Here is a 13,593-nt window from a genome sequence, read left to right as displayed (position 1 = left end):
CATCATATCTTCGCCCTCTTACCAGATGGGAACTGTCCTAAAATTGGGTCCTACGAACTCTGGGTGCCTAAACGAAAATTTCCCATATCAGCGTTGCCAAAAACCCCCAAGCAGGAGCTTGCAATACATGTTTACCCAACCCAGGCTCCGCATGCCCCTATCCTTACATTGGTAAAGTCCGGGTATGATGTTGGACCGAATGATCTCCAGGAAATCCAGAATTCGACCTCGACATATGACTTGACGACGGCCTTGACGCTATCGAGAATTCACTTGACGGCTTACCAGCTGAAGGTGTAGGAGTCACACTAAGATAGATATTGGCATTCGTAGGGTATGACGGTACAGGAGTAGGAGACTGTACTATTATTCCCAGAGGTGCATTCGTGCTTGTTGCTGGTGTGCCGAATAGATTTGTCGTGCTATTGGTAGCTTTGCTGTCCACCCAGTTACTATTTTGTCGTGATCCATCTCGTAGCAAGTCAAAAGAGGAGCCGAGGGATGCTGATGCAATGGACGCTGATGTGGCTGTTTCTCGTTCTTTGAGTGATGATGTTTCGGCTACTGTTCCAAGTTGTTTGGATGTGTACAGACGTGTCGGGCTATTACTATTCTCTCTTGTTCTGGATTCCACTGTTGTTATTCCAAGCCCGTCCTGCGATTTTATTGATCGTGACATTGTTGGTAAATCAAATGATTGCTGTGCTATTGATTGTGGGTGCTGTGATGTATCTCGTTGGTGAGACGGCTGAGACTGCAGCGACTGCTCTCTATCATGCGATGAGAAACGATGTGATATCGGTCGTATCAGTTTTGAGAGCCTTCTAGCTAGTGTTGGTGGTGGTGGCATCTCGTCCATCGATTCAGGGCTATACGTCATATCATGCGATGGGCGGTGTAACGATCTTGCAATAGTCATTGCTTTTCTTTCATTCTCTGGATCTGGGACGTCCTCGTCGATGAGGAGATCAATTGCTGCTAGTCTCACGTCATCAGCGTCGTTCTCGTCGAGTGGTTCCGTAACCATGGCGCTGGCGTCTAGTAGCGATGCTGGCCGAGATGGTGATGTGGGAGCTATGAGAGCTGGACGAAGTCGACCCTGGGATGGCGTTGATGGTGAAATGTCTGGCACAATATCGTTGGATAATCTTGATTCAATACGCAGTGGAGATGCTTTCATTGGCGATCCCTACAGTTGGTTAATATAAGTTTCAGTCGCTGCTTGATCCCATGTCAAGGCAACAAGAAAGTATAATAAAGATAACTTACGGAAGCCGGTGAATTATCAAGAATCAAAACTTTTCTCCTGTTGGCAGTATTCTGCAAAGTACCTGTCTGAAACGACCCAGTATGGAAACTGCCTCCTCGTTCTAATTCAAAACTTGCCAGTCTGGGTGTTGACTCTTGAGATAGCACTTTCGCTGGAGGCGGTAAAGTTTCACGAAGAAGGCTTATCGGCTTTTCAGCTGGGCTGTTGATTGTAAATATCGGCGTGTCTACATGATCAGGTGTTGCGGTTCCCGATGAAGCAGACAGCGGGAGGGCTAGGTGAGATGGGTTGACTCGTTGTTTGTTTTCGATCTCTTGCTGGGCAATATCAAGGAATCGGTTTATGGCTTTGGAGGCAATATGAATCTTTTTTAGAAGGTTCCGTTGACGAGGTGTGAGCTCTATAGTTTAGTTGAACAGGTTAAAAAGAGAAGTTTACAAATGGATTACAAATAACACTTACGCCTAGCAGTGTTATACGACACTCGGAATCTCAGACATTTTAGGTATATGGCCAATGGTATTGCAAAGTTGGCTAATTTGAACAAATTTTGACATTGCTTGTTTTGGCTGTAAACGAGTCACAATGGCTTACCAATCGACACGAAAATCAAAGAGGTGAAAGCAATAAAGGTATTGATTGTTGTTCCGGTCTGGAAGAAGATTGATATAATCCAAGGCAGCACATGAGAGAAAATTGTCGCGACGGCTGACAAAAAAGTGAAAATTAGAGATTCGATAATTACAAGACTGATCTTTTGATATCATACATGGGCGAGCTAAATCGTTTTGGACCAGATTGGCTTTCGACACAAAGAAGAAGACTGGGATTGAGAACACCAAGACCACAATGGAGAACATGTAACCAGTGACTCGTCCCAGCATGCCCTTGGATGCCATCGCCGTAAGGAGGTTTCCGTTTGACAAGTCCAGCGCCAAGGCAGCTAGGTAAAAAACACCAAATGAGCTATTGATACACAAGCAAGCTTGTGCATATCAAGTCTTAAAAAAGCTAGTATCACTTACGAAGCACTCCGAGAGCAATATATGAGAATAATGAAATTAGAACACTCGACCACACAGATCCAGAAACATTGACTTGTCGCCGCTTTACATTCACCCATGATGGGATCGTTGCCGCGACAGCGTAATTCAACATGACAATTCCAGTTACTGCACCGAGTGACGGCGAAGCTTCGGCTGCTGGAAGTCCATTACTGCTACTCATTCCCAACACGATAGAGTTGATAATCCATATGGCGTATATGACTAACGTTGCAATGAAGCCCCCTGAAGATGAAGCTGGTTAATGAAAAGGACGGTAAATTACAAATGATAGTTTCTCACATATTTGAAAATTGATATTGTCGTCAAGATTCATCCTCGATAATGGAATCACCAATAGCAAAACAACCTTTAACAAAACATGCTGATGAGATACAAGTGAAAATGACAAAGCGATGCAGGTCAGAAGCAGCCTACCAAGAACCCCCCAGTGAATACCATTAGCTCATCGCCAAACGGAGAGTTTGCTGACGTGGTTTGAGACACGCAGACCCAACCACTTCTGAACGAAAGTCCACAGGTCTACGTCAATAAATCATTTAGTTTGCTGTGTTCTGGCCGTCCCAACTAGACTCTCTCCACACTCACTCTGTGGAATATATCAATCAGTATCGAATCAAACGTTTGCGATGCAGTGACGATTGAAGCAATGGAAGTCGACTGTAACGAGCAATACAGAAACAACTGTCCCAGAATGTGAGAAAAGTTGTCTGAGAAATAGAAATTGATCAATGTTCCATATTCAACCGTTCCTTGAAAGTGTTTCTGTGGGTTGAGAGAGGTTGCAATATGGTGAGAACCCTTCCGCAATCCGTTCAGCAATGCGCCAGAAAGTTCAGACTCACATTCCCTGGTATTGATTGCATTGCTTCTATGACGAACATGGAGCACAATGCTGTCAAGATTGCGTAGAGCAAAAAAGCGACCGTTGGATACAACCATCCGTTCTGTTGATACATGCCGGCAGCCTACGAAATGGGTTCAGATAAGAAATCCTGAAAAGATGAGATCTGTGAACGCAACTATAGATTTACTTGAGGTAGTCCTGGTCCAGCCATTGAGTTCACAAGCAGCGCTATACCACCAAGAACGCCAACAGTCTTGTGCTTGAGCAGCTACGAAAATTTTCAAAGTGAGCTACAGGATCAAGACTCTCCATACTCTCTCTGGGTCAAATTTGAGCAAAAGCTCACTGCATACAAAATGTTGATGTCAGACAATTTGCACAAACCTTTCGCATCGTGCTGTGCCTTGCAACTCCATGACGTGACAATCCACTAGCACCAACAGCAGCTGGTTTGGCTTCTTTGGTGCTGGTTGTGTTGAATGAGGCATTGTCTTTTGAAGATCTCAGTCCTATGTCGTTGATGGGAGCTGGCACCAAGAGTGAGGAGGGAGCCACGAGGTCCATCTCCACATTTATCTATCTACGAATTCAATAAGGTTGGCGCCATCAAACTTAGAAACGTGTCAGGGTGGTGTTGTGTCGCAACTTTTCAAGTTGTGTTCGTAGGACTTTTGGACGCAATAACGGCAAGGAACAGCAGTTTTGATCGTCTCGCTACAATATCACAGAGAGAGATAATCAAATCATGGCAACGAACTGTGAAGATCTGCTCTTTTGTCATGTAAGCAGATACTCATTCATCTAAACCGAGTGCGACAGGCAGTCACAATTGTTGAACAACCAATGAACCAGTAATGGTATTCAGACGCTCTTATGCAGCACCAGCCTATTCGATTCTCTAGCACTTTATTGTTCGAACTCTATCCACAATCCGTGACGAATCAATCTTCCGGTTCTCAACCAAAGCTAAATACATTCTGGGGTTTTCTGGTCAGAGTCTTTCGCAATTTGGGAATCATATGGAGCCAGAAATATAGCATAGTCGCAACAACTCACCAACTATGCCTACGGTATTTGCTTTGCGGCACAGTTTTTACAACATTTATTCCTGATACTCGTATCTATCTAGTCTGATGACGGCGACGAGGAGAGCTTGTTTTGGAAATGTCGCAGATTCTTTGGTCGAATTGGAATCGGGGCTCCAGTGCCTGGAGATCTAGATATGGACACCGTGGAAAAGGTTGTCACAAAGATTGGAAGAAGACGAAGAGTTTGTGTTGCTTCACAAATTCCCAACCAGCCATTACACTCTCAACCCATATTTCCTGTTAATGCAGTCAGGACGTCCAAATACACCGTCCTGACGTTCGTGCCAAAGAACTTGGCTGAGCAGTTTAGAAAGGTATTTGTTGCTGATCAGTTTTTTATCATCCACTTCTGTTGGCTAATTCTTGAATTTGTTTTTGATAGATTGCAAATCTGTGAGTCCGTCCCTCGTTTCTCGTCACCAAGCTACCAATGGCTCACACATAACGCTGTAGGTACTTTTTGTTGCTGGTCGTTTTGCAAGGACAAGCTGTCTTCCAGGTCTTCAACCCAGTGCTCGCAGCACTCCCGCTTATGGTGATTATAGCTGCTACGGCGTTGAAAGACGCTATAGAGGATGTAAGACGACAAAACGCGGACAAATTCGTCAATAACTCGATAGCGTTAACGTTGGAATCTCCTTGGAATAACGTGAACTTGCCGCAAGCACCCGGTACCGTTTATGACCATGTTCAGTATTGGATTTCTCCCGGGGATTATGGTGCTCGAACTAGTGCAAAAGCGACGCTGGCTGCAGCTCAGAAACATGCTGGTGACAAGAGGCGGCCGTCAAAATCAGCTTCAGACCAAAATCCAGCTCCTCAAGGATGGAGGACCACGTTATGGAAGGATATCTTCGTCGGAGACATTGTTTATTTAAAATCAGACGAGCCTATACCTGCCGATGTGGTAGTACTATCGTCCTCAGATTCAGAAGGAGCTTGTTACATCGAAACCAAGAATCTGGACGGTGAATCTAATCTCAAGCTTCGCCGGGCGTTGAGACCTACCATGAACGTGACGACAGCTCAAGAATGCACGACCCTGAATTTTTACTGTGATTCTGAACCACCGACATTGAACCTATATTCTTATACTGGACTCATGGTTGTACCACCTAAGAACTCGAAATGGCAACCACGCAGAATGAGTCTGGACGCTCAATTATCCACTCAACCTCAACTGACCGATATACCAGCAGATTCCACAACAGAACCCATAAACATAGATAACATCCTGTTGAGAGGATCAACTTTGAGAAACACGGAATGGGTGATTGGACTCGTCTTGTTTACTGGATATGAGACCAAAGTCATGTTGAATGGTGGCAAGACACCTAGCAAACGCAGTCGCATTGATAGGCTAATGAATGTCCAAATTTTACTCAACTTCGCGATTTTGATTGCCATCTGTGCCATTGTTGCTGCTTTGAACTCGAGAAACGTTGAGGCTTGGATATCTCAGTCAGTGCCATGGATTTCTCTCGATATAACAGTTTCCGGTATGACACTTTTCACGTTTTGGGCCTCCATGATCATGTTTCAAAACATTGTGCCGATTTCACTATACATCACGATGGAAGTGAGTGAACGCTATCAGACATTCAACAATGGTATTAGGACTTGACCATTTCCAAACACCAATTAGATTGTCAAAACGATTCAGGCCTATTTCATCTATCAAGATGTAGACATGTATGATCCGGAAATCGACCAGCCATGTATACCAAAGAATTGGACGATATCAGATGATGCCGGACAGATAGAGTTCTTGTTTTCAGACAAGGTAAACGAGGCTGGATGTTCTTGTTTTTTTTGGGCCTCCTTCTAACATTGTCTGATAAACAGACTGGAACATTGACGCAGAACAAGATGGAGTTTCGCCGTTGCAGCATTGGTGGTGTCATATACGGAATACCTAGAGCAGAGTTATCCAAAGACACATCATCAACTGACGGCACTGCAGTTTCATCGCCAGAGATACAAGCATTAGCAAACACGATGAGAACGCAAGGTGCTCGATACATTCCAGAATATGCGCCACCCATTCCCGCCTTTATCGATGACAAATTATATCCCGACCTAATGGTTGACAATTCCCAATCGTCATTGATAAAACAATTTTTCACCGTGCTGGCAATATGCCATACCGTGCCAACTCCAACTGGCGGAAATCCGCCAAAATACCAAGCTCAGTCGCCCGATGAGCTAGCACTCGTCAAAGCAGCTTGCGAGTTGGGATTTATATACAAGAGCAAAGCCTTGGACGATGTGACTATTCAAGTTTTAGGACAGATGATGAGATTCAAGGTATTACACGTCATGGAATTCACAAGTGCTCGTAAACGAATGTCGGTAATAGTCAGGACGCCAGAAGGCAAAATCATGATATTTTGTAAAGGAGCCGATAATATTCTTTTGGCTCGACTCCATGAAAGCCAGCATGACCAGCAGAGAGACACCTTTGTGCATCTAAGTGAATTTGCAAACGAAGGTTTACGAACACTGGTGATTGCTCACCGAGAAATGCCACTTTCGGAATACGAAGCTTGGTCCAAATCATATGCCGAAGCTTCATCAGCTCTCGTGAATCGAGCTGAAGCATTAGAGCAGGTCGCCGATATAGCTGAACGAGATTTCCATCTACTTGGTGCCACCGCGATTGAAGATCGATTACAAGACGGTGTACCCGAGGCTATTGAATTACTCCGTGGAGCCGGTATCAAAGTATGGGTCTTGACTGGTGACAAGATGGAAACTGCTATAAACATTGCCTTTGCGTCAAATCTCTTCACTCGAGACCAAACTTTAGCCGTTATAAGAGCATCCGCGAATGCAAACGATGCCGGTATCCAAGTCGCAGAAGCTTTGAATTTGTCCCTACAGAAGGACAATATTGGGCTTGTCGTTGAAGGAGACGCATTACGGGACGTATTGGCTGTGAAAGAGTTCCGAGCTCAATTTTTGGAATTGGGAGTACGATGCACTTCTGTAGTATGCTGTCGTGCATCTCCGAAGCAAAAGGCTCAAGTTGTTAGACTTGTCAAATTGGGATTGGCTGCTATTTGTTTAGCTGTTGGTGATGGTGCTAATGACGTGTCTATGATTCAAGAAGCAGATGTGGGCGTTGGTATCGCTGGTCAAGAAGGTCTACAAGCTGCCATGTCGTCTGATTATGTCATCGGTCAGTTTCGATTCTTGACCAAGTTACTTCTTGTTCATGGACATTGGAGTTATTATAGAACTTCGGTAAGTCTGTGGTTGGGTGCCAGCAAAAAAAAGAGCGCAGGTCAATGAAAATGCTTTCCTATAGGAAACCATCCTCAATTTCTTCTACAAGAACTTCACTTGGACGTTCACCTTATTCTGGTTTCAGATTTATTGCGGTTTCTCAAGTACGATTTTATACGACTTCACCTTCATCATGCTGTACAATCTCGTCTTCACTTCATTGCCACCACTTGTTATGGGTATGTAAAGCTTGAAATGTGAACCGCATACGTTCGAAAAGGGTATTGACGATTTTTTGCATTTAGGTATTTTTGACCAAGACTGTCCACCGGAATATCTGATGACTTCTCCACAATTGTACTACCAAGGCCTATTCATGTCTCTGTATACGATACGGAGATTCGTATTGTTTACGGTGGAAGGAATATGGCATTCGATAGTGTGCTTCTTTACCGCCCAGCTCTTGTTCTCGACCGCATTTGTTGACCATCGTGGACACGACGAAGATCTGGCAATATTGGGAACAGCAGTAGCTTCGTATGCTATTGTGGTGGTCAACATCTACATTCTTATGAATGTTAAACACTGGACGCTCATCACTGTCGTTGTATTGTTTCTATCGATGCTTTCATTTTTCCTGTGGACGGCCATCTATTCCCAGTTTATAAGTGCATCGATATATCGGGTTGACAAGGTGCTCTTCTATGAAGTGCAATTCTGGATATCGTTGCTATGTGCAGTGGTCGCTTGTCTACTACCGAGCATGATCATACGGTATCTCTATACCCAAGTTTATCCATCAGACGTTGACATTGTCAGAGAACTGGCCAAGACTGGAAATAATCTGGAGGCTCGATTCGCTGATGAAGAGGCCGAATCTCCCAACACATCAGTGGTACAGTCTACTATTGCGATGGTTCCATCGGATGCAAAAGCTAGTACCCTGGTATCTGAATCACCCGTCGTGTCAACAAGACCACCACTTCCACCGGCTATATCCACAAGCCCTGCACGAAAGGCAAGTGTCCCAGCAGCGGGATCGTATGCCACCTTATCACCACCAAGAATTACTGGTCATTCTCCAACATCTCCATCCTATCATACACTCAACCGAGCCAAATCACCATCAACACAAATCTCACCTAGCTTCAAGTCTCCCGAAGAAGTCGACGCCGCCATGCGAAAGACTCTACGAAGACGAATGGATCCAGGAACGAGGCTTGGGTCCGCCACTAGCCAGAGCGTGCACTTGTCGATTGTTAATGTGCTTAATGGAGTTTCAACACCGGAAGGTCCAACCCCACGTGCGAGCACGGCGTCCAGAGCATACACACAACAACAACAACAAGAGGCAGCTTCAGCTTCAAATATAACAGATACAGCAGGAACAATACCAGAAGCACCATCACCAACATCACAAATTCAGCTCGGAGGTGAAGGATCACGGGATATGATGATGCCTAACAGATCGTTATGATAAAATAGTTTGCAAAACTCTAATCCATTGTCGAGTAAGAAAAGTTTGTCCCTCATCGTCTCTCTTACGAGCTCTGCGGGTGTATCTGGGTTTTGGAAGGTGATATGTGCTTGTGGATGGTGAATGGCCGCGTTTTTAAAAGGCGTCTGCCTCTTCACATGTTCTCTTTGAAGTGCTTTGGATGGTCATCGGCTGACGTTGAAGCATTTCCATGCGATTTTAACGCGTCATTCGCGGATGATTCGATTAGAAGTGTAATTTGATTGACGAAATTACCGATTCAACCGAGTAGTTTATAGTGCGAAAGGTTGGTTCTTCCTACAGTTGCTTATTATTATTCAACAGCGCCCACCACATTTTACCAAAGACCGCAAACAAACAGTCGGAAGCAATAAAAGGGCTGAAGGAAACAAGCTGCACTCAGGCTGACTATAGCGGATTGATAGCAGGCCTTCATCGCTTTAATATTGTAGGTCTAAGTGTTTGAATTTACCTGTTTCTGTCGCTATGCTGATAATTCCGCTGCCAGGTCATCCAGTGCTAGGCAAGGGGCAAAATAGAGCCCAGTATCGCTTCCGTAGGCCATAATCCAGTTTGCCAGTCATGTCAGGTACGAAATCCACTGGGAATAAAGTCGCCCAGTTACTGAATATCGTCTACTGCAATTTCGCTTTGGTTGATTGATGAACAACGAGGACGTGGGAAGACAGCAGTCGTATTAGCAACGAACGATCGCATCTCTAATTGTCAATGTACTAATATTCTTCGCTACTCTTTTAACGCGAACGCTTTAAACAGCCGTGGCACAGGTATGTAGTTCGCAGACCGATTTTTAAACCTTGTCTTGAACATCAATTCCATTTCTGCTCGGTCAACGTTTACAGTTCTACTTGAAATTCTAATCCGTATCGTTTCCTTCTCGCAGATCCCAATCACAAAGAAGAAACTGATGGGCTATGTTGGTTTCGCCAACTTGCCGAATCAGGTTCATCGAAAATCCATCAAGAAGGGCTTCCAATTTACCATGATGGTCGTTGGTATGATCATCAGCTGCTGCCCGTCTTCCATATTTGCTCTCCTATACCTCATGAGTGTATTTCTGTGCAGAAATGCTCACAGGCATATAATATGCAAATAGGTGAATCTGGTCTGGGCAAATCCACGCTCGTCAACACTCTCTTCAACACTCCTCTTTACGCCCCTAAAGAACTTAAAGAACCAAGTGTAGAACAACCCAAAACCGTCGATATGCAAACAGTCACTACAGGTTTACATTCTTCTATCGTAACTATTTTTTTCTCCATTAAGAAACTCACACATACATCATCTCCACTACTCGTAGATTTGGACGAGAACGGCGTCAAATTAAAACTGACTGTGATTGCTACACCTGGATTTGGAGACGCCATGAACAATGATGAATGCTGGAAACCCGTACTAGAGAATATCACTGCAAGATATGATGCATACATGGAACAAGAAAACAGAGTCAATCGAAAAAAGATGGCAGATACTAGAGTTCATGCTTTGGTATACTTTGTTGCACCCACAGGTCACTCGTGAGTACAAATCCACACCTGCAATAGACGTTAATTTTTCATATCGCTAACTCATGATAACTATTGAATTTTAGATTGAGACCACTGGACATCGAATTCATGAAACGATTGTGTACTCGTGTCAATCTCATTCCAGTGATTGCCAAATCAGATACTCTGACAGAAGAGGAAGTCAAGGCCTTCAAAGCAAGAGTAAGGATTATAATATATAGACGTTGTTTCTTTTTGCGTCGTGACAATGCTGATTGACAAACATGTTACCGGTTAGATTTTGGAGGACCTGGCCTTCCACAAGATTGAAACATGGACTCCTCCAATGTATGATAACGATGATAATGACACGGTTCAAGAAAACAAGGAAATCAAGGTAAAATGGCATTCATAGTATGAAAATGTTACTTTTTTTGCTCGCGTCACTTGAACAGGACACCTTACGTTTCGACAACCAATCACTTCCCATTATAACTCCAAGCTCTTTTACTCTAGTCACGTATTCCGTTCGCAGTAGTCGGTAGCGAGAAGGAATATGATGTGGCAGGTCGAAAAGTCAGAGGTCGCAAATATCCTTGGGGAATCATTGAAGTGGATAATGAAGATCACTGTGATTTCGTCAAACTCCGTCAAATGCTTGTTCGAACACATATGGAAGAATTGAGGGAATTCACGGATGAAATGTTGTATGAGAATTACAGATCTGAAAAGTTGGCTCTGCTAGCCTCCAAGAAGGGACCTGCGTAAGTGTATAGTGTTTTTCGAATGCGTTGATGTGGAAGCTCGATTATCGAGGGCGTGTAGCCTTTGCCGCATATATACGGGCACTGGGAAGTTTTTTGAGGCTTCGAGGTTCACCATTTACTCAAACTCAACATGGTGCTTCACTACCATAATAACTCTTCTTCTGCCTATGTAGTGGAGCTACGGGCAAATTTGATGAAGAAAAAGCTGCTCACGAGCAAAAGATGTCAAAGATGGAAGCCGAAATGAAGGCAGTCTTCCAACAAAAGGTTGCCGAGAAAGAATCCAAGCTCAAGCAATCTGAAGAAGAGGTATGTGGATATGATGTTGGTTATTTTGTTGTTTTGCATTGCGATGATGTGACTCCTTGAATTCTTCTTGAGAACCTTCTAACCAAAACACACTGTAAATCACAATCTAGTTGTACGCGCGGCATAAGGAGATGAAGGAGAACTTAGAAAAGCAACGATTAGAATTGGAAAACAGAAAGAAACAGTTGGAAGGTGGAAAACAACCTGGTACTCCAGAAAAGGCAAGCGTGAAGGATTTGAATGGTTTTGGTATATCATCAACAAGAAACTAACCCTCCTCTTGCCTTGACCCAATAGCCAGTTATACGTCGCCTGGGTCTCCGAATGGGTTAGAATTCAAGTCAAAGAAGTAGAAGTAGTAGGGGGAGCGAAACAGCATAACTGCAGTTGTTGCGAAAAAACAGTTGTTTTAAATGCTGGACATAATGGCTGTTTCTTTTATCAGTTACTTATTATTGATCAATACAAAGGTCGAGGACTACAAAGCCTGTTCGATTCTTTTGACCACCCGTTTTTAGATCATTTCGAAGCATTGCTCGCGGATGAGCAATGAAGCTCACTAGATGGTTCAATCGCTAGGCCAACTACCCATTGGTGGCTCTCGCAACTGAGCAAGCAAGATGTGGGAAAACATGTATGTGGCATAAAAGGCAGAAAACGTTCCTTGGACGCGCTATTTCACATGTAAAAATATGGCATTTTTCTTGCTTTTTCGAGGTTTGGATGTTGTTCCTTTCGAATGAGAAAAAAAAAGATCTGCAAAAAAAGTCGCTGGGTTTCGAGCCACAAACATCCACTGGGGTGCGGTGCATTGGTCCTAAGCCACTGAGGAGCATCTACGGTAACCTACGTAATCGTGGGTCTAACGTAGCGTATCCTCTGCGTAATGCACTTCACCAACGTTATCATTGAGATCACGAGCGTCCTATGAAAATCATAAGTCGAAACATGCTTCAAGTAGTTGGATAGGGGTTCGCTTGAACAAACCACTTGCAAATAGCAACCACGCGAGCTCCATTCCCCACACAACCAACGTCAAAGCACTACTTGAATATCTGTAGACTGACTTTTATGCTTCCAAGCAGGCGAAAAAGGGAAGCTTATTACAAAAAAAGCTGGGTTTATAAATTTTTGCATCCATCAATCCATCTTCAATTCATGACGACCAAACTCCTTATAATCCTCTTCCCTCCTTCATATCCCTCTCAAACCATGTTTACTTTGCAACTTGATCTTTGGTGAAAGTATAAGTCAAACCACAACGACCACAGTATTGACGGTTCTTGTGGAACGCCATAAAGACACCGGCACCACAAGTGTCTTGAGGACATTCACGACGAAGGCGGGTAACCTTCAAGCTTCCATCTTCAACCTTGTAGTATTTCAAGATTGCCAATTTAGTCTTTTTGCGCTTGTGTTTGATCTTTTTGGGAGTGGTGTAGGTCTTTTTCTTTCGCTTTTTACCACCACCACGTAAGCGGAGGACTAGATGGAGGGTTGATTCCTTTTGGATGTTGTAGTCTAGTGTGAATATGGTCGTTGGATGAGAATGAGCAAAAAAAGCGACATATGCACGGAGCCCAGAGTTGCGCCGACAACTAACCTGACAGGGTACGACCGTCCTCAAGTTGCTTTCCAGCAAAAATCAATCGTTGCTGGTCTGGGGGAATACCCTATTTGAAATAAAATAACGTTTAGCACATGTCGAGCTTAACCATGGCATCAACCACTACTTCAATAATACTCACTTCCTTGTCTTGAATTTTGGCCTTGACATTGTCAATGGTGTCGGATGACTCGACTTCCAAAGTAATGGTCTAAGTATACAAGTTGGTTGTTGAGCACAAAATCTGGTTGCTTTTTTCATCAAATGAAAGCTTATCCATCCGTTCGAGTATGTACCTTGCCAGTGAGAGTCTAGATCATTAAAATATGTAATTAGTATATTTATATAATTGAATCTACTACACCAACTCTGTTCAGCATTGCATACCTTTACAAAAATCTGCATCTT

The 13,593-nt window shown here is 43.8% G+C and overlaps 4 protein-coding genes across 4 annotated transcripts; 2 read left to right on the top strand and 2 right to left on the bottom strand.

Moving 5' to 3' along the window:
• Window positions 1-163: 163 nt before the first annotated feature.
• On the bottom strand, window positions 164-3,745 carry SmJEL517_g00758 (uncharacterized protein; the record flags this gene model as incomplete). The annotated part of the gene is made up of 12 exons (XM_031166687.1): window positions 164-1,189; window positions 1,270-1,670; window positions 1,733-1,804; window positions 1,865-1,978; window positions 2,040-2,213; window positions 2,296-2,559; window positions 2,617-2,683; window positions 2,752-2,856; window positions 2,923-3,099; window positions 3,180-3,302; window positions 3,369-3,449; window positions 3,566-3,745. 12 exons carry the CDS (start codon window positions 3,743-3,745, stop codon window positions 164-166), a joined length of 2,784 nt encoding a protein of 927 aa, XP_031027525.1.
• Window positions 3,746-4,242: 497 nt separating this feature from the next.
• On the top strand, window positions 4,243-8,974 carry SmJEL517_g00757 (uncharacterized protein; the record flags this gene model as incomplete). The annotated part of the gene is made up of 8 exons (XM_031166686.1): window positions 4,243-4,251; window positions 4,311-4,583; window positions 4,652-4,662; window positions 4,723-5,848; window positions 5,915-6,052; window positions 6,115-7,515; window positions 7,580-7,736; window positions 7,803-8,974. The coding sequence occupies 8 exons, from the start codon at window positions 4,243-4,245 to the stop codon at window positions 8,972-8,974; spliced, it is 4,287 nt and encodes a 1,428-aa protein (XP_031027526.1).
• A 603-nt stretch (window positions 8,975-9,577) lies between these two features.
• On the top strand, window positions 9,578-11,932 carry SmJEL517_g00756 (uncharacterized protein; the record flags this gene model as incomplete). The annotated part of the gene is made up of 11 exons (XM_031166685.1): window positions 9,578-9,584; window positions 9,773-9,783; window positions 9,900-10,011; window positions 10,113-10,241; window positions 10,317-10,533; window positions 10,608-10,725; window positions 10,802-10,900; window positions 11,020-11,267; window positions 11,444-11,579; window positions 11,690-11,828; window positions 11,877-11,932. 11 exons carry the CDS (start codon window positions 9,578-9,580, stop codon window positions 11,930-11,932), a joined length of 1,272 nt encoding a protein of 423 aa, XP_031027527.1.
• An 863-nt stretch (window positions 11,933-12,795) lies between these two features.
• SmJEL517_g00755 (uncharacterized protein) lies at window positions 12,796-13,590 on the bottom strand (the record flags this gene model as incomplete). The annotated part of the gene is made up of 5 exons (XM_031166684.1): window positions 12,796-13,100; window positions 13,183-13,252; window positions 13,328-13,396; window positions 13,482-13,496; window positions 13,573-13,590. 5 exons carry the CDS (start codon window positions 13,588-13,590, stop codon window positions 12,796-12,798), a joined length of 477 nt encoding a protein of 158 aa, XP_031027528.1.
• Window positions 13,591-13,593: the final 3 nt, after the last annotated feature.

Source organism: Synchytrium microbalum (assembly GCF_006535985.1).
Source record: "Synchytrium microbalum strain JEL517 chromosome Unknown SmJEL517_scf0002, whole genome shotgun sequence".
Classification (NCBI taxonomy): Eukaryota; Fungi; Chytridiomycota; class Chytridiomycetes; order Synchytriales; family Synchytriaceae; genus Synchytrium; species Synchytrium microbalum.
This window is presented reverse-complemented; position numbering and strand designations above follow the sequence as displayed.